At 42.4% G+C, this 24,293-nt stretch overlaps 1 protein-coding gene across 1 annotated transcript; it reads left to right on the forward strand.

Moving 5' to 3' along the window:
* Window positions 1–10,275: 10,275 nt before the first annotated feature.
* On the forward strand, window positions 10,276–21,458 carry TMED7 (transmembrane p24 trafficking protein 7). Its single transcript, XM_006736876.3, has 3 exons — window positions 10,276–10,745; window positions 15,825–16,070; window positions 20,012–21,458. Exons 1-3 carry the CDS (start codon window positions 10,554–10,556, stop codon window positions 20,246–20,248), a joined length of 675 nt encoding a protein of 224 aa, XP_006736939.1. The 5' UTR covers window positions 10,276–10,553; the 3' UTR covers window positions 20,249–21,458.
* The last annotated feature ends 2,835 nt before the right edge of the window (window positions 21,459–24,293 follow it).

Here is a 24,293-nt window from a genome sequence, read left to right on the forward strand (position 1 = left end):
TCATGTGCAATTACTCTCTGGACCCTAGCCTTTCATCATCTCCACCTCTGACACACTATCTTGCTATTGTTATTTTATTCTCCTTTGTCCTACTTCGGCAGTGAATTTTTCAAAGCAAATATATACATATGCATGGTAGAGCCTAATTCAGAAGCTGCATCTTACTCTATTTTAAGACCCATTTAAGGGACATCTGGCTGGCTCAGTCAGTGGAGCGAGTAACTCTTGACCTCAGGCTCATGAGTTCGAGCCCCACGTTGGGTATAGAGGTTACTTAAAAAATAAAATTTAAAAAAAATAATAAAACTAAAAGCCACTTAAAAACTTATTATGGTTTAAGCATTAGGAGAGCTCAGCAAATTTACCTGCTCTCAAGATTAATATCATCTCCTATAACCAGTGAGCGAGGAATGAGGACTGAGTTAATTTTCATCACAAATAACATAACTTCAAAATAAAAGCTTACCCTATTCTCCATCTGAATTAAGTAAATGTATAAAATATGAAACATGAACTCAATATTACTTATAACATTGGTGAAATGCCTGGTGAATATTTTTCTTCTTCTTGCTTAGTCACCTGTCAACTGAGAAATCTATATATTGGACAGACAGCCATTGATTGCCATCTGGGCATGGCCAAAAAGCAGATTTGGGGTTTTTTAAATTTCTGCAGAAAGGTCTGTGTGCGATTAGTCTAATGATATTTATTTTCTGAAGGTGATTATCTGACCTACATTACATAATCCTTCTGGGCTTTTTCTTGATGGGGATCAGAGAATTGTTCTTGAAGGCACCAGATAATAAAGTGAAAGAGAGTCACATTCAGATCTTAAAATGTTTTCCTCAAAGCACGGCATGAAACTCTAAACCCTTCCAGTGCTTGATGGAGCCCAAAATCCCTGAAAACCAAACCCAGAGATGAATTCTTAGACGGCCTTATTATAATAGTTGAATTCACCATCTCACCATGTCTTTTTAAGGAAATCAGGATGGCGGTGTGGGAAAAACTAGGATCCTGATGACTAGAAAAGCAATTATCAGGAGGCATTTAGGACTTGGAGAATCCAGAAGCCCCCAAATCTGAAATACTCGCCCCTGATTGCCTTTGATGGGGAAGCTCACCTCCCTTGCAGAAGAAAGTGAACAGTCATGCCCAAAGTCCCACTGTGGCTTGGCTGGTGACCAGAATTCAAACTCAGAGTGAAGTATAGAACCAGAGTAGGGAAAATGAGAGTTACGTTACAAAGAATTGTGAGAATTAGCTAACTCACATCATAAAAACTTTTGGAGAATATTCATGGAAATGGCTTTGGAAGGAGCTCAGTTTTCCCATAGTTTATATTTCAGTGTAGGTGCTCTGATTCTAAAAGTTTGATGGCTGGACAGGCAAATACAAGCCTGCCATGAACAAATGTGTTACACAGTATCAAAAGGCAACAAGTTCCTTTGCCTGAGGCTGTGGAATGAATTCAAAGATTTCAGAAGACATCCATGTTGGATTCAATATGAAAGCATCCCTCCAAACTCCCCTCTCCCCACAGCAGCCTTGAACACGTTCACCCCTGCCGTTTGGATAGATTGGTGAGAAGAGCATCCGCACCATTAAAGGATGCTTTACTGGCTGTCCTAATCAGCTGGGAAGGCTGGTTGGAAAAGCTGAATGAAAATGGGCTCCCTAAGCTCAGTTGGGGTCAGGAGGGTCCCTAAAGACAGTGCCCTACAGAATATGGTTCTGCTCATTGTAACAGGCAAGAGCAGGTTTGTTAATCACACCTAGAGTCAGGTGTGATATGCAGAGATTTCTGGTTGTGGTTAATTCACGGGGTCCACGGGAACCAATAAGCTATGTATGAGGTTCTACTTGATTTATATAGTCACAGCCGCCAAGTAGGGTGAAAGTTAAGAGGGACCTTCATCTACTTCCAGACCTGAGTCAGTTCCCAACCCCAGAATGCTTTGAGTAAGTTGTTGGATATCCTTAAGAAAGTTTCTTTCCATGATCATGCTGGCTAACCCATCTCCTGGGGCCTTGGCCATTTACCTTGGAAACATACACTTGGAGAAATAATTTTAATTTTGAGGATTATTAAATGCTAGCTAGCTAACACTAATTCCGGGGACTCCAAACATCACTGTGATTCATCAGTCAGAGCAGGGTTGTATGGGGTCAAGTAATACAGGATTTTGATTCAAATCTGCCTCACCCTAAGCCCAACTGGGCCCAAGATATATATATATATATATATATTTTAAGATTTATTTTTAGAGAGGGAGGAAGTATGAGTGGGGAGAGGGGCAGAAGGAGAGGGAGAGAATCTCAAACAGACTCCCTGCAGAGTGTGGAGCCTGAGGGGGGTTGGGGTGCTTGATCTCACGACCCTGAGGCCATGACCTGAGCCGAAATCAAGAGTCGGACGCTCAACCGACTGAGCCACTGAGGTGCCCCCCAAGATACATTCTGTAGTCATTTCCTCAGCTCCTGATTATAGGGTTGGTGTAGCAACAACAATTGATAGCATTTCCAGGTTGGTTCCTGACCCACGGAATAAGGAATATTGGCAATATGGCAAGAAGCATCAGATCGAAGATATCAGAGCTCCTTCTCAATATCAAAATACTAAATCAAACAATACTGAGGAAAATAGGGAAATCAAGGATAATTCCTAGATTTCTAAATAAACATGTGATAACAATAGAATGAGACTATTGCTCAGAGACAGGCTAGCCTTCTTTTTTCTGTTTAATGTATTTTATATGGCAGTATAATCCAAATTAATTTGTGCTTTAGAGGCTCATAGAGGATGACCTTATTGAAGGATATTCTAACTAGGCTCTTCTCAGTTAATAATGCATTGTCTGGCTCGTTCAGCAAGACCACGGCCAGTGTTATTTTCCAAGTGCCAATGTTAAGCTAAAAGACATTGTTTTATTAGTTCTTGCTATCCAGTTATATAAAGTGATATAAAGGACATTGAGTGTTGTAAGCCTCGTCAGTTAAGCACAGTGCAAATGAACTAGGATTGCATTTGTCAATGTAATTTTGTTTCCAACCACGATATTCCTACAAATGAAAAAGATGATCATATCTGATTAAGGGTAAGCCAGTAAATACAGTTGTTTGAAAATGTCATGCTCTATAATCCTAGTATTTTCCCGTAGTTAAAATAAGATTGCCAGGGGCACCTGGGTGGCTCAGTCGATTAAGCGTCTGCCTTCAGCTCAGGTCATGATCCCAGGGTCCTGGGATCCCCCACATCGGGCTCAGCGGGGAATCTGCTTCTCCCTCTCCCTCTGCTGCTCCCCCTGCTTGTGCTCTCTCACTCTCTCTGTCAAATAAATAAATAAAATAAGATTGCCATATGTCACAATATAAGAGGGAAGACCTGGGTCCTGAACGGTGGGTGCTCTACATCCAAACACTTACCATTCTTATTCTCCATCCATCCACCCATCCCTTTAACCAAGATTTATTTAACACCTATCACATGCCAAATAATGCAGCAAAGGAAAGACAGTTTTCTGTCTTGCAATGTGCATTTTTTAAAAGGAGAAAATCATAATAAAAATAAGGATGCTTGACTTTTTGGTATTTCAAACCAGTATTTCCTTACTCTGGGGGTCAGAAGCCGATGTGGAAATGTTATCAGTTTGTTGCTGCTTTACCAACCTTATAACCAGGCACCTAGAGCAGCGCCTAGAAAGCAGAGGTTCTCATTCACAGAATGCCACCTTACAGTTTTCTCGGTGGTAAGTGCCCTCTGCTCCTACTGCCAGGAGGTCCCAGCTGCTTGAGCATCAAGATGCCTCTGAATACCTGAGTATTACTCTGAATACCTGAGCAACTTGGCTTCATTTAGGGAAACATTTCCTCAACGTCAGGAAAAGTCAATGAATCAAATCTCTCTCTCTCCCCCGAGCCCCTCTCCATTTTTGTCCCCCAGCATCTTCTATATTCTGCTCAGTCACCCTGGCCAGTATCTTTTCACCTCCTCCTGTAGTGACTCATATCTTCTTCCAACCTACACCCCCCCCACCCCCCCGCCCCGCCAACAGGTGTCCCTCCGCCATCAGCCGACATTCTTTGACTTCTGGTCCCCACCATCTTTTCTCGGGGATACTGTAATGGTCTTTCAGCTGGTGATACTTTACCTCTCTCACCCAGTCTTCATATGGCAGTCAGATGGATGTTCCTTTTACAATGCCACCCTAATCCTAATTACGTTCTCTCATGCTTCAAACTTTTCAGGGGTTCTGTGCTGGGAAAACATCCAAATCTATTCACCCGGCTTTCCAGAAGCTTTGTGATCCATTCATACAAGCCACTTTTATCCTAATCTCCACTCTGTTTTCCTGGGACCTTTAGCAAAATGTAGCTTAAATATTTCAGCTGTGCTACTCCTACTGCAAATCCCCCAGGAGAAAGGGAACAGGTGGGGCTTGTGCCTGGGCAGAAATATTAGAAAGGCAGCAGCACCCCCTAGTGGCCGGTGTGGTGTTGGTGCGGCTGAGGAGTAAAAGATGAAGGGAAGAAAGGAATCTAAGAGCCTAGCGTGTTCACAGCGCCACCTGCGCGCTTCCAGGTAGGGCTTCTTCCTCCGTTGCTTCCTGCATTTTGGGGAAGAAGGCAAAATTGATGTTCTCAAGGACGGTGGTGTGTTGATGACTGTCTTCAGCTTCAGTTTTTCAAAACACAGAAACATTTTTCCTGTGTATTTAAAATATCGCGCCCTAAGAGTAGGCTCAAGACCCAAAATCTTAACTGCAATGTGGAAAACTGTCTTTGAAGAGGGGAAAACCTTGGCCTGACTTCAGTGCTTTCTGAGCGCTGACAGTACGGTGAGGTGGATTTCTGGCTTCTGTCCTTCCATTTCCATTGGAGAGAGACTTCTGAGGACTAGTGGCTCAGTGTCTGCTCTTTTCTTGAGACATACATGCGACTTGCTTGGTTGGCCAACATCAGGGTTTCCTGGCGGGTTTGTTCTTTCTATCAAGTAGGCAGTCACTCGCAGCAACATTCTGGAGAGGTCACACCAATTTTTAAACATCAAATTGAGTGCTACCTTGGAAAAATTATACGCCGTGTGGGTCCTGGCAGATTTGGGTACTCACAAGAGTCTGGATATGCGTCCTTTGGGCATATCTGTGGCTATCTCTTCAGATAGATTAAGGAACAGTGAAGAGTAACAAATTAATGTGCCCATTGGACTTTTTCTTAAACAGCAGAGATATCAGACATGTCTTTACGAGGGAGCCATCCACGGGGGCTGGGCAAAAATGCAGGGATCCCTCACTTTCTGAATTGTCACCATCTGAAGACTGCAGACAATTTTACTCCAAATTCACTCTAAATCAAAGCCCACTCTAATGAATCTGCAGGCATCTGCCACCCAAAATATGTACTTTAGGGGAACCTGGGTGGCTCAGTCAGTTAAGTGTCTGCCTTCAGCTCAGGTCATGATCCCAGGGTCCTGGGATGGAGTCCTGCATTGGGCTCCTTGCTCAGCAGGGAGCCTACTTCTCTCTCTCCCATTCCCTCTCTCGTTGTCTCTCTGTCAAATAAATAAATAAAATCTTTTTAAAAAATATGTATTTTAACTTACACATCTAGAGGAGAGGATGCACAGTGCACTGCAAACCCAGCTCAGACCTTTTATTTTCCAGATAGAATGAGTTCTATTCACACACTAGCTTGTGTGAGGTGCTGTCCAAACCATCATCTTTAGCTCTGCATGGGCAAATGCTTCCGCCCAGAGCTTCCCTGATCTGTATCTGATGCTGACACCAAAGAGGTCATAGCAGTGTCCCTCCCCCACTCTTAAGCCCCATAATGTGAAATGGCTTTGATTTTATATTTACGTTAGTTTTAAGCTGATTACTTCATCTGATCTCATACTGTAACATACAGGAGTAAGAGGAGACCCCAAATCAATAATAAGAACTCATAAGAAAGATAACTTTTTGGGGGCGCCTGGGTGGCTCAGTCCGTGAAGCATCTGCCTTCGGCTCAGGTCATGATCCCAGGGTCCTGGGATAGAGCCCAGCGTCGGGCTCCCTGCTCAGTGGGGAGACTGCTTCTCCCTCTCCCATCCGCCCCCCCCCCCCCAGGCTTGTGTTCCCTCTCTCGCTGTCTCTCTCTGTCAAATAAATAAATAAATAAATTTTTTTAAAAAAGATAACTTTAAAAAAAATAGTCTTTTGAAGGGAAATTATACAGAGTTTCTACTGCATTCCAAGCAGTTTCAAGTGTGCTATTTGGATATTATTTCATTCAATCCTTTCAGCCACCTACAAAATAGGTATTATTACTTCCACTTGATGAATGAAGAAACGGCATCAGAAGGGTTAGGTAACTTGCCTAACACTGCATGACACCACATTTCCTATTAGGAAGGGATTTAAGACCACGTAGGCTCAAAGACAGTTTGGGTCAAAATTTCCATTGCGGTGTTCACTGTAAACTGAACAAATCATAGTTTATTTTTTCTTGTAATATTGTGTAGTTTCTAGAAAGTGTGTGTATCCGACATAAAGACTGTACCAATTTGTGTATTTTATAAAGCTTTTTCGCATATACCTTCACTGGTTCTTATAATAATTCTTAGAAATGAGGGAAAAAACTCAAAATCTGGAACAAAATCAAATGTATATTTTCTAGATTATGAACACTCCAAGGGCAAGGATCTAGTTTTATTCCTTTTCTGCCCTTACCCAATTGGGTAGGTTGACTTGCAAAAAACACAATTCTTCCCTCACACCCACTTCCCACTTTTGCATATTAATTTTTTTCTCCTTTGATTGTGAAGTCGAACCCACATACAGAAAAGTATATCAAACATATATAAGCTTAATGAGTAATTATAAAGTGAAAATACATATAACGGCCCCCGAGTTCAAGAAAAAGAGTATATGACCAGCAAGGAGGGACCCCCCCTTCCCCATCTTGTGTTGCTTCTTCCTTATTACCCCATCTTTCCCCACTATCTTGACTTTTGAGATAATCATCCCCTTACTTCTTTGGATAATTTCACCATATATTAGGGAAAACAGCATCCTTTAGTCATGCCTACTGTCAGCCTTTATGTTATGTGCGATCTCCTTTTTGCCTAGCTTATTTTGCATTATGTTTATAAGATTCCCCCAAACTCCTAAGTAACTGTACTCTGTTCACTCGTATTGTTATGTCATGTCCCATTTTATGAATGTACCCCAATTTAAGGATATTAAGGGTATTTCCAGTTTAGGACTATGACTAGGCTTTGGCTTTAAATATTCTTGTATATGTATCCCAGTATACTTCTGCGAGCATTTCTCTAAAGCAAATTTTGATCCCAGAATCTTACAATTTAAAAATTAAAGTACATGAAATTAAGTAATTAAAAAAATTTTTAATTTGAAGTTATTGAGATCTGAGACGCTTAAAAACATCTCGTATCTAATTCATTTAAAATAACAATAATAAACCCATTACATGTTCTAATCATTTCCTGAGACTGCCATAACAAATTTCCACAAATGTAGTGAACTAAAACAACAGAAATTTCTTCTCTCTGGGTCGTGGAGACCAGATGTCTGAAATTAAAGTGTTGCCAGGGTTGGTTCCTTCATGAGAATGTTCCAGGCCTTTCTCCTAGCTGCTGGTAGCTGTGGGCAATTCTTGGCATCCCTTGGCTTGTAGACCTATCACTCCAATCTCTGCTTTTGACTTCACATGGCATCCTCCCCGTGTGTCTGTGTTGGCATGTCCATAATGTCCCTCTCCTTTCTTTTATAAGGACACAGGTCACCGGATTTAGGGACCATCCTAGATCCTTAACTTAATTACTTCTGCAAAAACAAAAAACAAAAAATAAGCCCTATTTCCAAGTAAGGTCTCATTCACTGAGATGTGAGTTAGGACTCAGACATGTGTTTTTAAGGGACACAATTCAACCCGCTATACATGTCAACATAAATAACATATTTTAAATGAAAAATAGCTATATTTTCCAAATAAAAATTTAGTGGTGAGTGATATTGCTGCATATTTTTGTAAATCTCTTTAATATCTTGATTCATACAAGGAGCTGGGTGCTTATCTGCTTTTTTACTTTTTTTTTTTAAGATTTTATTTATTTATTTGACAGAGAGAGAGACAGCGAGAAAGGGAACACAAGCAGGGGGAGTGGGAGAGGGAGAAGCAGGCTTCCCGCCGAGCAGGGAGCCCAGGACCCTGGGATCAGGACCCCAGACAAAGGCAGACACCCAACGACTGAGCCACCCAGGAGCCCCTGCTTTTTTATTTCAATCCATTATTTGTTGTTTCGGTTGAGATATATGATGAATAAAAACCTCTACGCCGATAATCTCAGACGCTCCTGGGAGGGTTTCAGAGGCTCCCAGGGGTCTTTGGGGCACACTTTGAGAAGCACTGCTCTAAAGTATACACTTAAAAATATACGCAAAGTGGAATTTCTAGGCATATGTATGTATCTCCTGCTTTGCTAGATAATGCCACACTGTTTGTGGTTTGTATCACATGACACATGGACTAGCGGTGCCTGAGGGATCTTGTTGCTCCACATGCTGCTGGCTAACATCTGGTATTGTTACACTTTAAAAATGTTGCCTATCCGGTGGTGTGCACTTGCGCAAAGTCACAAGTTAGAAAATAGGACCCAGGGCGCCTGGGTGGCTTAGTCCATTGGACGTCTGCCTTCAGCTCAGGTCATGATCCCGGGGTCTTGGGATCGAGTCCCACATCGGGCTCCCTGCTCAGCGGAGAACCTGCTTCTCTCTCTCTCTCTCTGCTGCTCCCCCTGCTTGTTCTCTCTCTCTCTGTCAAATGAATAAATAAAATCTTAAAAAAAGAAAAGAAAATAGAACCCATGTTCCTACTTTGAAATTCATTCTTCCTTCCTCCCATAGACACAAATAATGCTTCTGTCTCTGGCCCAGTTGTCACCACGGTGCAATCTCCTCCAAATCTTTTTTTTTTTTTTTTAAAGATTTTATTTATTTGACAGAGCGAGAGATAGCGAGAGCAGGAACACAAGCAGGGGGAGTGGGAGAGGGAGAAGGAGACTCCCTGCCGGGCAGGAAGCCCGATGTGGGACTCGATCCCAGGACCCTGGGATCATGACCTGAGCCGAAGGCAGACGCTTAACGACTGAGCCACCCAGGCGCCCTCTCCTCCAAATCTTATCTCCTCAGGGCTCCTTTCCCCATTGCGGAGGCTTTGGGCACCCCAAGACACTGGAGGTCCTGCATCTTCCCCTTACCAACACCCCTCACCCCCACCCTGCCTCTGCACCCACCTCCCTCACTTCCCTGCCTGGCGCCTACCCACCTCGCTCTATTTACCTCTCATAAAGCCCTCTACCACCCTCTGCTGATCATCTTCAAGTCATGAGCCTCACCATGGTCATTTATTTAAAAAACGGAATGATCCCTAATTTGTGTTTATATGCACAAGAAAATGCATAATTTAAGAAATCAACACCTGTTAGTTACTATTAATATTACGTACTATTTTTTTTTTAAAGATTTTATTTATTTGACAGAGAGAGACAGTGAGAGAGGGAACACAAGCAGAGGGAGTGGGAAAGGGAGAAGCAGGCTTCCCGCGGAGCAGGGAGCCCGATGCGGGGCTCGATTCCAGGACTCTGGGATCATGACCTGAGCCGAAGGCAGACGCTCAGTGACTGAGCCACCCAGGCGCCCCTATTACGTACTATTTTTTAAAAGCACTCCAACATAAACCAGGGTGTCATCACTCAACTTTCTGGATCCTCAATTTACTCATCACTAAAACAGGTGTCATAATACCCGACTGTACAGAAGGATCCAAAGACGTGTAATACGCTTAGCGCGGTGCCTTATGATAAGGAGCGCTCAACTGATGTTTGCTTTTATTTAATGAAAGCTTACTTAGTGCTTACAATATGAAAAAGTAAGGTATTTTTTGCAAGTACTGAAGCCTTGTAATAATGCTCTGGGTTAGGTAGTATTATCCTCATTGTACAGAAGCCAACGCTGAAGCAGGGAGGTTGAAGCGGTACCGGCGGGCAGCACACCCCACCTAGACACCAGCGGGACCCACCCTTTTCTCTGGCCCCGCCCCGCCACGTTCACTACGATGGCCCCGCCCCTCGCCTCCGGCGCCGACGGAAACCAAGCCGACGTCTCGCGAGCTTCCACGTACACACTCCAACGCCTCTCCGCCTCTGCCGGGGAGAGCACATCCGGGTTGCTGGAGCAGGTGCCTCAGGCCCCGCCCCCTTTTACCAGGCACTCGCCCCACTTCCGGCCATTTCAGGCCTTTTTCCGCCCGTGCTTTGCCGGCTTTATCTTTGCTCGGTGGGTCGTTCCCGGCGCCTGGTCACGGTCCCTGCGCACCGCTCGCCGGGACCCAGCGGCTCGTCCCTCCTCCCGAATCTCTCCGAGGCTCGGAGCGACTCTGCCGTGCGTCTTCGCGGGCCGCCCGGGCTGAGGCCTGCCGCGCGCGGCGAGTCCGCGCAGACCTGACCCCGCGTCTCCCGGCAGCTCCGTTGAGGCCGCCGCCGTCGCCTCGGGATGCCGGGGCTGGGGTCCGCGCAGCGCTGGGCGGCCGCCGCGGGCCGTTGGGGCTGCAGGCTGCTCGCGCTGCTGCTGCTGGTGCCGGGGCCCGGCAGCGCCTCCGAGATCACCTTCGAGCTGCCGGACAATGCCAAGCAGTGTTTCTACGAGGACATCACGCAGGGCACCAAGTGCACCCTCGAGTTCCAGGTACTCGGTGCTCTCCAAGTCCAGGGGCCCCAGCTCGCGGTTCCGGGGCCGGGGCTGCAGCCTGCTTGCGGACTCCCTCCTGCCGAGGTTTTTCCATTCTTTGGCTGAGGAATCACCTCTAGGTAGCCGAAGCGGGGCATTTGCCTTTCCTGTTCTAAGCCTGGGGCGAGAGCCATTTTAGACCAGATAGGAAGATGAGTGAATCCCAGAAATGCTTCCTGTGGCTGTGACTTTTCCTTAATGCTCTAATGCCCTTCGTTTTAACGCCTATTGAACTTTCCTCCTTAAAAGACTATCCTTTAGAAAAAAAAAAGTTCTTCCTGTGCTGTGGTGCTCAGTGTCCGGTCCCCTACTCTCCCTGACCCCCACCTCCACTTTAATCAGATTTGAAGTACTGCCAGTATTTCATTCCACTGCTTTTCAGTTTTTCCATTGATGTTCCTAGGACTTTTGGTGAATTCTGTCCCCTGTCATAGGAAGAGCTCCATTGGAGGCTGGATGAGCACCTGCCAAAGGTGTAGTGTAGAACACTTCGTTCTGCAAAGGGCTGTGATCAGTGAGAGGCCCCTTTTCGTCTTTGGGATTTTATAGAAAACAAACTTTATTTCACAGAGTGTGGTTTTTTAAGTTTGTTACAACAGTCTTCATTTCTGTTTTTCTTGGTAGACTGACTTAACATATTTGAGCAGCTGTTGAGTGGTAGGTGCTGGTGGTTACAGAAGTGGTCCAAATAGATTGGGTCACTGCCGTCATTCTTGATTCCCTACTCATCCTTCCCTTGTCTTAGTACCTGCTCATTCATCAAGACTGTGCTTTAAGGGCGCCTGGGTGGCTCAGTCCATGAAGCATCTGCTTTCGGCTCAGGTCATGATCCCAGAGTCCTGGGATCGAGTCCCGCATCGGGCTCCCTGCTCAGCAGGGAGCCTGCTTCTCCCTCTGCCTCTGCCTCTCTCTCTCTCTCTCTCCCTGTCTCTCATGAATAAATAAATAAAATCTTTAAAAAAAAAAAAAAAAGACTGTGCTTTAAGAGCCGAAAATAGATAAAATGGTCTGATCTTTGGGACCGATGAGGGCTTCCTTTAGGAAGTGATTTTAAGCTCAACTCTAAAGGATTGGTTGTAAATACTTTGGTAAGGAGGGTGAGGGAAGACTGACTTTTGCAAGAGTGACTGGGTACTTGAGGACCATCGAGAGATCCAGGATAGTTGGGAATAAGGAGCTGGAGGAAGGGAGGTCAGAGGCCAGACCATGTGCCTTGCTGGCCTAGTTAAGGATTTTAGTTTTTCCTAAGAGATGGGAAAGCCCTCAGAGGGTTGTAAGCCGTGCAGTGCTGTGATCCAAGTATTTTTTTTTTTTTTTAAGATTTTATCTATTTATTTGACAGAGAGCACAAGTAGGCAGAGTGGCAGGCAGAGGGTGAGGGAGAAGCAGGCTTCTCACTGAGCAGAGAGCCCGATGTGGGGCTCGATCCCAGGACCCTGGGATCACGACCTGAGCCGAAGGCAGACGCTTAACGACTGAGCCACCCAGGCGCCCCTGTGATCCAAGTATTTTTGGTAGCTGTGTGGATATTCACTTGTGGGGGTAGAGAAAGTATTAGAGTGTTGGAGAGTGGCTGTGGAAGACAGCCTATTCGAGTGGTCCAGGCTTCTAGGGTGGGAGCTGTGGGGAAGGAGAAAAGTGAAGGGATTGGAGAGAAGTTAGGTGAAATCAACAGGACTTGGTGATGATTTGGCTTCTATGAGTGAAGGGAGGGAGGCTAAGGATCACCCTTCGGTTTTGTTGAACTTCATGGATTAGAGCCAGGGGATAGAAAACAAGATAGCAGGAATTGTAGTATAAAAGTGTGAGTGTATTTCAGGTGTCAGCGTCAGACAGTGTGCTTGGTGCTGAGAATACTACCACTACTATTCTGGGCTAAAAAAAATTAGCATCTGTTATGTAGCAGACAGTATGCCAAGTGTTTCAGGTATGTTACTTAATTCTCAGGACAACTCCATAGGAAGTAGATACAGTTCTTACTTCTTTTTTACTTACGAAGCTGAGGCTTTGAAAGCTTTAAACCCAGGGTCACAAAACTTAGCCAGTAGCAGAATCAGTATGCAGTCCCAGGTTAAATTCTTAACTCCTTTATTATATACAGCACCTCCCAAAGATCAGTAAGACTGACCTTAACCTCCGGGAGCTTCCATGGACACATTACAGTCATATAGTATTAAATGCAGCAGTGAAAGTGCCAGCTTGGTACAGTGCTGGCCAGAGGCGGAGGGGTCATCAGGGAAAGGTGGCAGAGGGGTGATGTTTGAGTTGTGTCTAGGAGAAACAGGAGTTACTCTACAAGATGGCAGAGGGGAAAGGACATCCTAGGCAGGTAGTTTGTGAGACTCAATTCCTGAAATCAGCTTGAGCCCACACAAATACAGTGAGTAATAGTGTTGCATTGTAACTGTGGGTCCAAGGGCTTTAGGGGTGGTTCTTACCAGTTTGTCAGCACTGTTTATTGGTAATAGTGAGATTGATGATGAAACAGTCTTAGTGAAACTGCCCCCCGAAAAGACCGTGCTGTTGAGACTGGTTCCATGGTAGGAATATGTCGATGTGACCAGCAAAATAGAAAAAACCCAGCCAGTCCTTGATTTTGGGCTCCCTGGTTCCAAGGTGTTCCTTGCACACTTGGGTGGTTCCTAATCCAAGAGTCTGTGTCTGGCTCCGGTCCTGAGAGAGGGAGGACAAAGGACCACACCTAACCTTCCAACCTCTTTCTGTGAGACAGCTTTTGACCCTGGTCGTTTATATTCTTTTCCTGTAATAAGCTGTAAATTGGTAAGCATTGTCATTGTGGGTCCTGATTCTTTAGCAGACAGGACCTGTTTAACCTGCCGCTGTTCCTGCGGGTGTAGAACAAAGACTTGTTCACTCTGCTATTTTTGGAACACAGAGTCAGGAAGGGTATAAAAGAGGTGCCGAGGCTACCTTGAAGGAGGTGCAGAGGAGTGGTGTGGCATTGTTAACAGGTTTGGATTTTTCTGGAGGCCACAGGAATTGAGAAAAGGTTTTAAGCAAATAGGGAGGTGGGGAGATTGCCCCCCCAGACATGTGGGGCGGGTGTTACTGGCATCTGGAGGATGGAAACCAGAGAGGCTGCCCAACTCCCGCAAAGAATTATCCAGCCCTAAGGGAGCTGAGGTGGAGAACAAACCCCTGGGTTAGAGGGAGGAGAGATCGGGTTGTGGGAAGACCTTTTAGGAAGTTGTGGCTTTAGTCCTGTCTAGGCTGTGGATTAGGAATGGAAGAGATAGGATGAATTTGAGAGAGGCAGTAACGTCAGGAGATTTCTGTGAGAACTGGACAAGTAGGGACACTTAGTTTGGGATGATTCCCAGTTTCTAATTTCCATGACCAGGCAGATTGTGAAGGGGTACTTTTTATCTGAAATAAGATCATTTGTTTTAAAGTTTGATGGAGGAAAAGTGGCATGGTGATCAAGTCTGGTCCTCTTCCGTTTGTGAACACATTTGACGATTCAAAGTACAGCGGCCACACGTGAACGCTTGGGTATATAAAAATGAAGTCATGATTTTCACCTGGAGGAAAGGTGGTCGACATTTGGAGAAGTGGTAAATGCCCAATTGTTAAGACACTTTTTATGTCGAAACATTATATCCCTATGTTAATATTTGCATATTTTTGCAGTTCCTTAAGTACATAATTATACTTCATTTAATTACCACAGTGATCTTGTAGTTAGTTCAGTTATCCATCCTGTCTCCTAAGTGACAAAAGGTCACATTAGCAGCCAGTCCTTCTTTGAAGTGCAAAGTTTAATCTCTGTCCTACAGACCTAGAATGTCAATATTACGCTAACCAAGAGGGTTCAAGCCTGAAAGTACAGGCTTGTGCCCCTGCTGCCCCCATCTCAGCCCTCATACCCATGTCTCTCACATCATTCCCAACTTTGCAACCAGCGCCCCTTCTTTACTATGTCCCTCCCTCTCTCTTCCCGCTTAATTCTTGCTCCTATAAGGAGGCTTTTCTCCTCCCTAATCCTTTTCTGACTATGCCTGTCCCGTTACCTCAGGAAAAATCTCCCTCCCTTCTCTGCAACCCCAGTGGCCTATAAACTCTAACTGATTAAACATAAGCCCTTCAAAACAGCTCCAGAATCCTCTTCAGAACATTTCATTTACCCCTGGCTTTCCTTTCACATGTGATTGCCCTATAATACAAGCTTTCCAGATAAGTGGAAGATTTGTTTGCTTTTGTTTTGTTCTTTTTTGTTTTTGTTTTAATCACAAGTGTACAAACAATATGTTTAGTCCTTAATGTTTCTCTGGGGAACAAGTTTGTAAAATAATGATAAACTCTTCGAATAGCCCACAAGCCTATTCAGTTCATAATGTAGTGCAAAACAAAATGTGTATCAAATTCCATATAACTGACCTATAGAAGCACTTACGAAACAAACCTGTTCGTAATTTGGCAGTGAAATGAGTTGAAGTTCTATAATAGAAACATGCTTGGGTGGCATGCCAAGGACCGATCTACGTTCCTACTTCACCATACTATCCGTGTGTGTGCTTGGATGGTGCAGAGAGGAAACCAGGGGAGAAAATTTGGGGAGGGAAAATATTACATGGCAGTGAGCTTAAGGGTCAAGAGTCTGACTTTGGAGTTCAGGTTCTGCCTCTGCCTTTTGCTAGATGAGCAATCTTGGGTAGGTTGCTTATCTTAACTCCGTTTCTCAGCTTGTCAGATGGGAGGGTGAAAACCCTCTCTTGTAGGGTCCTTGGGAGAATCAAATGATGTAAGAGCCCTCCCTTAACTTGAACAGTCATCTGGCTGGTTAGCTAGTTCCCTCTCTGCTGTCACAAGGAAATTTGTTCCGTTTCTATAAAGCTTGAACTGACATCTGCCTTCCAAATTCCATCCATTGCTAGAAAGAAAAAAATGTAAAATTGCCTGTGATAGGGAAAGTCCTTTGTCGATAGCCTTATTGTCATTTTAACAGGAAATCTGATTGCTTTCTCAAACTTGTTAGTTGCAGTGATATCTTCCTTTTTCCTCTCTCTCTCTCCATAGGTGATTACTGGCGGTCACTATGATGTAGACTGTCGGTTAGAAGATCCCGATGGTAATGTGTTATACAAAGAGATGAAGAAACAGTATGATAGCTTTACCTTCACAGCCTCCAAAAATGGGACATACAAATTTTGTTTCAGCAATGAATTTTCTACTTTCACACACAAAACCGTCTATTTTGATTTTCAAGTTGGAGAGGACCCACCTTTGTTTCCTAGCGAGAACCGAGTCAGTGCTCTTACCCAGGTAAATAAAATGTCAGCAATATAGTGGTGTGTTTAAAGAGGGGTGGAGCATAAATTAATATGCCTTAACTTATTGACGAATACAGAATTTTGAGACTTTTACACAGTCTTTAAGATCTGTCTTAATTCTTACAATAGATTAAGCATTTCACAGAGAACTTTGGACATTTTTGGTGAAAACCACTGTTGAAGGATTTTATGAACTTTTAAGTGTAAAGAAAATAAGCCTTGAAATAGGAGGGTCACTTCAGAGGGAAAGGACATTTAGGAAGACTGGACATGCTCCCGCATTCTGAAGTCATGGAGGGATGCGACTTCATAACCTGGCAGGTTGCTGTAACTGGAAACAAAATGATGCCTTAATTGATATGTAAATATGCCACAGGGTAGTGTTATACCAGGATTTAGTGTCCATTCACGCTGCTGTTAGAATAATGTTTGCTGTAACGTAAAGTAAAATATTAAAGATTAGTGGTAAGTCATCTAACAGAAAATAGTTAAAGGGCACCTGGGTGGCTCAGTTGGTTAAGCAGTTGACTCTTGATTTTGGCTCAGGTCCTGATCTTAGGGCCCTGGGATTGAGCCCCGAGTTGGCTTGGCGGGGAGTCTGCTTGAATAATCTCTCTCCCTCTGCCCAGCCATCTCTAAAATAAATAAATCAATCTTTAAAAAAAAATAGAGGAAAGGTAAAGATAGATTGGATTTTATTTAGAAGGCCTTAAAGAGAGAAAGATAAGGAAAGAAATTTAAAGTCGATGGACAGATGCTGCTCAGGTGATAAGAAGGCTCTTTAATTTCTAGTTTAAATATAGTTGGAGCTTAGATTGTATCTAAAAGATTCTCAATTACATATCCAGAGGAATTATTTACCACCTACTTGTTAGGGCCTTAAACTGGTATTTCATTCTTCCCAGGTTCTAGTTAGTCTGTTGGCCAAAGTCATGTGGTGATAGAGGCAGTTTTGAATAATGTGTAAGAACCTTAATTCCTAAACCTCCTGTGAGCATTAACAGGATGTATTCATGCTCATACTTTTAGAAATGTTCTCTTGTATTTTAGCATCCTGTATGAGTGGCACTTTGCTTTGTAAAAAGATTTTTCTTTGGGGCCTTTGTTTATAACTTAAGCTTCATGAATTTTAATTTGAATAAGAAGGTAGCTTGCCCTAAAAACCTTAATAGGTAAATATAAGGAATGCATGGTAATAAAGCAGTCAGTATCCATTAATCTCCTTTATTCATCTCACATTTTTTATCTTAGTCTTATTTTTCTCCTTTCAAAAGCTAGTAAGTCCCTCATACGGTAGTGATACTTACAAAGCAGCTGTTCACACCTTGGAATAGAAGAAAATTACCAGCTGATAAATGCAGAAAAATTATAGAGTTGTAAATCACCATTTTTCACCTATTAATAAGACGATGGATCTGGAGTAGATTGTGATTACCGGTCACTGCTAAAACCACTCCGTGAAAGGCTGAGGGGAGGTTTATAGTGACTGGATCACACTGATACCACCTAAACCTAATGACCATTTCCAGATGGAGAGATGACTAGGCATTGTGTGTCTTCTGGGTGTCTTCACATTAATGAAGTACACAACATTGCTGGGGAGGTGTTCCCACCCAGAACATTCCATCTGAGTCCCTTCAAGTCTCTTGCTCCAACTACCAGTTCATAAGAAAAACAGGATGGAGGAACACCATGGGGATATGGTCAGCAAAACCCAGGAAGTTGGAAATGCTGCAGGACGGAGGACCCATTTCTTCAACAGATGGGAAGGGAAAGAAGCAGAAAGAGAACCTAAAGATTCAAGAGGACTTAAAAGACACATCAGCCAAATGATTGTGTCGGAGCTGTTTGGATTCCGATTTGGAAACAACTTTTTAAAGATGTTTGGGGAAATTTGAACATTAACTTTCTATTGAAAAATTTTAAAAACTGTTTTTGATTATTTGATGTGTGATAATGCTCCCGGGGTTACACTTTTCAGCGTTGCTTTTCAGAAATGAGTATAAAGTATAAGAGTACCGCTGAGATGATAACTCACAAGGGATTTGCCTTCAATTAATTGGAGTGGGGAGGAAAATAGGTGAGGAATATGTGTTGGTGAAACAAGATTAGCCATGCGCTTGTTACTGACATGAGGGTTTGTTGTACTGTGCTCTTTTGAATATGAACTTGAATACGAACATTTCCGCTTAGCGTTTCCCTTTTTTCCCTACGTTTTCTGTCTCAAAAATTATATGAATCCATGCAATTAGTCCCTTGATTTCTGTGATTTTCTTTCATCCAGCACTTCTTAACCCTCACTCCAGGTTGGGCTTAGGGGAATCCTTAACCATTCTGAATTTGTGTCAGATCCTTGCTTTTATGCATACGTCCAGGGTTAGTACCACTCACGACTCTGAGAATGCATGGAAAGTAGAGATCGGCTGGAAGCACCTCTGTAGCCCCCTCCCACAAATTAGAAGTCATTCATTTTAACACAGCTCTACTAATATTTGATTCCTAAGGGCCTAAACAAAACAAGAACAGCAAAAACGTTCGAGTATCCTAATAGGTACATGGAATTTGTGGACCACATAATTACTCGCACTTTTTAGAAGCATTTTAATGGACTGTTTTTATAAATGATTTCTTTCATACTTTGACAGAACTTTATTAAATGTTTGAATTCTTTTCTAGTGTCTATATTCCTTCACTAAAATTAAGGCAGGAAAAAAATATTCCCAGAATCTTTTGAGAGATTCTTTGGATTTATTAGTAAAAGGAGGGAGGAAGCTGTAAAAGTTATAAACACTTTAGGAGATGTGAGTCCAAATAACTTTGTGACATACAGGTATTATAGTGACTGAGTTAGCTTAACGATGTTGGGGTCCAAAAGGAGAGAGAGGAGCAAAAAGGAACGTGGGAAGGTTGCTAAGATAAACATCACTTACTGGAGAATTTTCCAGAATACAGGAAAATAGTAATGTTCACCACCTTCCTCCCCCTGCTTCCCACACTCAGTGGTCCTTGTCACTGTCCTGTGTCATAGAAATATTTTTCTTTTGTGTGGCTGTGCACAACATATGTTCCTTCCTTAGTGATGAGGGGAAAAAACCCTCAGATCATTTTTAAAATTCTTAATAAATGGTTTGTGATGTAGAATAAGTATAATTTAATAATAAAGTATTTCATCACTAGGATTAAGTTTTCAGCAGTAGAAAACCACTACACTGTGATGTGTAAGAAAAAAGGTTTAGACATTTAACCCTTCTCAAAGCAGATCATGTGATGAATGTGTAGAAAGGTAAAGTGCCATCAGATGAAGACTCACAGACTGATGCACGGTGCAACTGAAACTTCTTCCTGTTGAGAACAGTTGTATTGGCCCATTTGACTGGCAGGAGGGAGGAGACATAGACATGTTTAGCAAATTGGTAAATTAAAAAACAAAGACATTGATGCTCTGACCTATCACTCGCAGACTCCTCTGCTTTTAAAATAGTTAATAACTTTGACTAAATGTATTTTTGTGTCCTACTTGGTTTATTTTTGCATATATCTGGGCTTTGATTTGTATTCTTCTTCTTCATCGAATTTACCAACCTGCCATTCTTGTCTTCCTAATTCTTCTTCATGCAAGAATCTGAACTTGAAATTCTGTAACCGCCAACTGTGACTGATCAGTGTTTCTGCTACTGTTGGCTCGGCGTTCCATCTGGTCCCTTACAGGTGCCACAGCTGTGATTTCCGAGGTGGGGCAAGCCGCCGCCTCGCCGAGTCTCTGGCCTTACCGGTTGTCCTGGTGGGGATGGCTGGGAGGACAGCGTTGCTGGCACCACGGGCCTGCCTGCGTGAGCGAGCGAGTGCCACTTTAGTAGTGAGCTGATCAAATGAGGAATGGAGATCAAATGGAAAGATGAATTACCCATACTAACTGGAAATCTTTCTCTTTAGATGGAATCTGCCTGTGTCTCCATTCATGAAGCTCTAAAGTCGGTCATCGACTATCAGACTCATTTCCGTTTGAGAGAAGCTCAAGGCCGAAGCCGAGCGGAAGACCTAAATACCAGAGTGGCCTACTGGTCCGTAGGGGAAGCCCTCATTCTCCTGGTGGTCAGCATAGGGCAGGTATTTCTCCTGAAAAGCTTTTTCTCAGATAAGAGAACCACCACAACTCGAGTCGGATCCTAACTACGTTTTGAGAATTGACGCACCATCGCCACCATGATATTGCTGTCCTCTGATTAGTTTTAGGTACCGAAGAACTTAATGTTGGCAACATTTTTAAACCTTACTCATACACTCGGTGGGGGGGATGTACAGTGCATATCCCCAAGCTGTGGAAAGGACACCTTTTTTTATTTGTAAAGGTAGAAAAACTTCGGAACTTACTTTGGGCTCCCCATGTTCAATAGTCAGCACCAATGATCTTTTCTCGGTTGTTTCTACCTACTCTTCGCACACTAAACTGGTATTTTGATTTCTTTTAGCCATTTAAAAGTACTTTTCTTATAGGTAGTGGATATTTTAAAAACCTTCAATTTAATATCTGTGTGTTGTGGAGGAAGAAAATTGCCTTTTAATTGTTTATAGTGCAGTTTTGTTTTTCAGAAAACCAAAAGTGATTAACCGTAGCCCAGGCCCTATTCTGCACTGTTTAATTTGGGGGTGGGGGGGAAGCCACCATGGAAACGTTAGTTAACATTGATATAACTTTAAATTGATGCATCATGGTAAAATTTATTTCTTGCTAGCTTGGAAAATGTCAGATTTTTGGTTTTTTGTGTGTTTATTCTGTGATTTATAAGCAGGTACATTCTTTTTTTCATGAAGACATGCTTACCACAGAGAAAATGGTATGTTTCGATAGCATAACAGTTTATACAAGCCTTAAAAATCAGACTGCTAAAACAGGTAGAGTAATTACAGAACAACTTAAGATTCTATAGTGGGAGGCAAATGAAATGAGAAAAGTTTTAGCGAGTTATCTGCACATTACTACATTTTCAGTGCTTTTACAAAGAAAAAAGGTGGTCTGTTTTATTTTAACATTTTGATTGACTGGTTCGTGCCCTAATGTGGCTTCAGTGTCTGAGTCATTCCCGGCTTAAATTAACAGTTGTAATATTCGTATTGTAAAAGTGCCATATATTTTATCCTGATGGGTGTGATGCACTGAGAAGTTAGTTGCTTTGGTTTTTTCTTTCTGTCTTTCTTTTTTGTTTTGGTTTGGTTTGGTTTTGGTTTTTGGTTTTTGTCTTGCACATGTAATTTGTACAATCTCTGGTCAGCCACCTGAAGACGATTTGAAACTTTAGACTGCCGTGTGTTTCTCATTTGATCATCTTCATCGATTGTACTGCATTTAATGACTATTAAACAGTGCGTATTCTGTACACTATAGGGTTTAGACTGTGTTTGTATTTTATAACTTGTGTAGACTGAGCTGATCGATTTGTCAGATTTGTTCAGGTATTTCAGAAGAGAATACAAGACAAATACGAAACTCTATAGGTGTTTAAAGCTTTTCTGCTGTTAAAAAAAAAAAAAAAAAAAGGCAACTGCTTTTTGCCCTGCCTCCTTCCCCCACCCAAGAGTGATGAGTGTTGAGCAAGACTGTCCTATTGTAGAGATTCTGGTAAGTGGCACATAGCTAGAATAGAATAGCAGTTCGAGTCACTTATCACTGTGGACTAGAAGTTAACTCTTAATGCTAAGCTGTCTTTAACTGTCTTCAAAGAGCATATACATTTCTGCGTGTAAGAGCAGGACAAATTCATAGTTGTCATGCTTGCTAATTTCAGTTGCCACAGTGTAGCAAGGGACGAACCATTTTCAACCCTTGAATTCTAAAAATTTCCAAGACCAAATAGCAACTCCTTAAACTGTGTATCAGGAACTGGAAGTCTCAGATTTTGCAGATTTACCTATTTGGGTTCTTGCAGTGGAGTTGCCCTGCAGCTTTCTAAGTGTCCCTCTAGATTTAGATTTGCACGTTTTCAGCACTAGCGTTAATGTGATTGATAAGCACAGGCGTGCGTCCCGTGTCCTCCTCTCTGGCTACCGGTCTGCTCTCTTGACTTCGGACACTTGACACCATAATGAGGCAGAGTCAGGTATCATCAGTGCACGGAGTTTAGCATAGGTAATGTAGTCCTCTGATCTGTGCCTATCAAAACTTCATGATACTAGACTGTTACTACAAATAACTCTTGATGAAACTATTGAGATCGGTTACAATTTCTGAAATCACCACTGTTACCCACTGTAGAAAATAGTACAGGCTTGGTCTAGTCTGTATGCAACTGGTTCAAGTTTGATGGCTGTCTATACTCCACCGGGTATGTGTATGTAAATTAGAAGATACATCTCTATCCAGACCTAAGTGTTAAGACCTTTTTTCTCTCTTCCTCCTACTATATAATTTGTAGCTCATCTTTTTTCTTTAATCCTTTCATAACTTGTTGGAACAGTTTGAATTTCCCAAATATTTATGTTTAGACAGATGGCTCAGAATATATATTTAACATCACTAGCTGTATATATTTTTAAAGTAAAATAAATAATGGAAAAGGACTTGATACACAAGTTTATTACTAAAATTTCAACTGTGTGAAGATCCATTTAAAGATATTACTTTGCTAATAATCTAAACATTCTTTTTTCTATTAAAGAAACAAATGGTTTGTGGTTCACAGCTTTCATCCTGACTGATATGATAATCAACTTTGAAAATACAGTGAACTGAAAAGCAATTTTATTCTTTGAAAGATTTCATTTAAATCTCTGTACATCCACTTTTGCTTCAGTTTGTAAATGTGTAACATTTATAGTTAAATAGGACAAAGCAGAGCCTATGACTATTGTTTTAAAAAATTAAACAAGTTAATATATAAATAATTCAAAGGGGGTTTTCATTTACTTTTGAAAAGAAAAATTTCTCTAAACACATGTTGGTTCTCCAGGATTGCACCAATCAATTCTTGTAGAATAAAAAAAAAATCTTTCAACAAACTGACTTCATTTGTTTCTGTTAGGATTTGTCTTTTTAAAGCTCCTTACAGACTTGCAGCTTGGGGTACAGTTTGTAGCGAGAGAGTGATTTTTTTTTTTTTTTTTAAGTAGGCTCCACACCCAGCGTGGAGCCCAACTCAGGGCTCAATCTCACAACCCTGAGATCATGACCTCAGCTGAAATCAAGAGACAGACACTCAACCAACTGAGCCACCCAGGTGCCCTGGGAGAGAGTGATTTTTATTTGGTATTTCATTTAAACATCTCAGGGACTGGCCAAGAAAGATAAAGAAGAGGAATATCACCTCTAAACTACCTCCTTTTTAACCTTTGTGCATTTCTTACTGCAAGTTTAGGTGAAAAGGAGTTAAGCCCTCAGTTTCCTAAAAAGCTCTTCATTTTTGTGGGTTTTTTTTTTTTAAGTAAATTAACCTTAGGTTGTTCAATACCAAGTTTCCTCAGGTCTTTTCCTTTCCCTTCATAATGCAGTCATAGGGGACATCCTGGTTCCTGGGCAAAATTCAACAAAAGTAGCAGAGAAGGAACAGCAAACATAGGTTAATATTTATTGAATGCTTACCCTGTGCCGGGTGCTATGCTAAGTATTTTACTTGTGTCGACATGTTTCATCTTAGCGATAATCCCGTGAACTAAGGATATTCTTCCCATTTCACAGATGAGGAGACAGAGGCGTAGGAACCTTCCTATACCTCAGTCGTGAGCAGCGGCAGTGTGACCCGTGGCGGTCCGGCTCCAGAGCCCTCTCCAGCCACTGTGCAGCACTGCCTTACACACACCAATTAAGGGTAGATCTCGGAAGGCTTAGCTATCTTGATTTCGGTACAGCTCAACGGCACTTCAGGGCTTTTTGGCTTTGGAGTCACAGCCAAGTTCAAATTATGGTTGTGTGACCTCACACAAAGGATTTTATGAATTCTCTGTATTTCTGTTTCTTCATCTACTGCTAAGGTAATACCTACTATAATGAGAGGTATTTATGAAACACTTAGTGCCTATCATAGATAAGCACTTCATAAATAGCTCTGTTTTTCTCATTGGTCCAGTTCTAGTCTCTTGATCTTTAGGTTCTGAAGTTCTTACTGTAGCCTCTATTCGTATGGCTCTTAAATAATATGTAACACAAATGTGAAAGCGTTTATCTATTGTGTACTTAATAGTCTGCTAGACGTTTCAAAAATGAATAAGATAGTCTGACCCCCAG

The sequence above is a fragment of the Leptonychotes weddellii genome, chromosome 7, assembly GCF_054177405.1.
Source record: "Leptonychotes weddellii isolate Sample4059 chromosome 7, ASM5417740v2, whole genome shotgun sequence".
Lineage (NCBI taxonomy): Eukaryota > Metazoa > Chordata > Mammalia > Carnivora > Phocidae > Leptonychotes > Leptonychotes weddellii.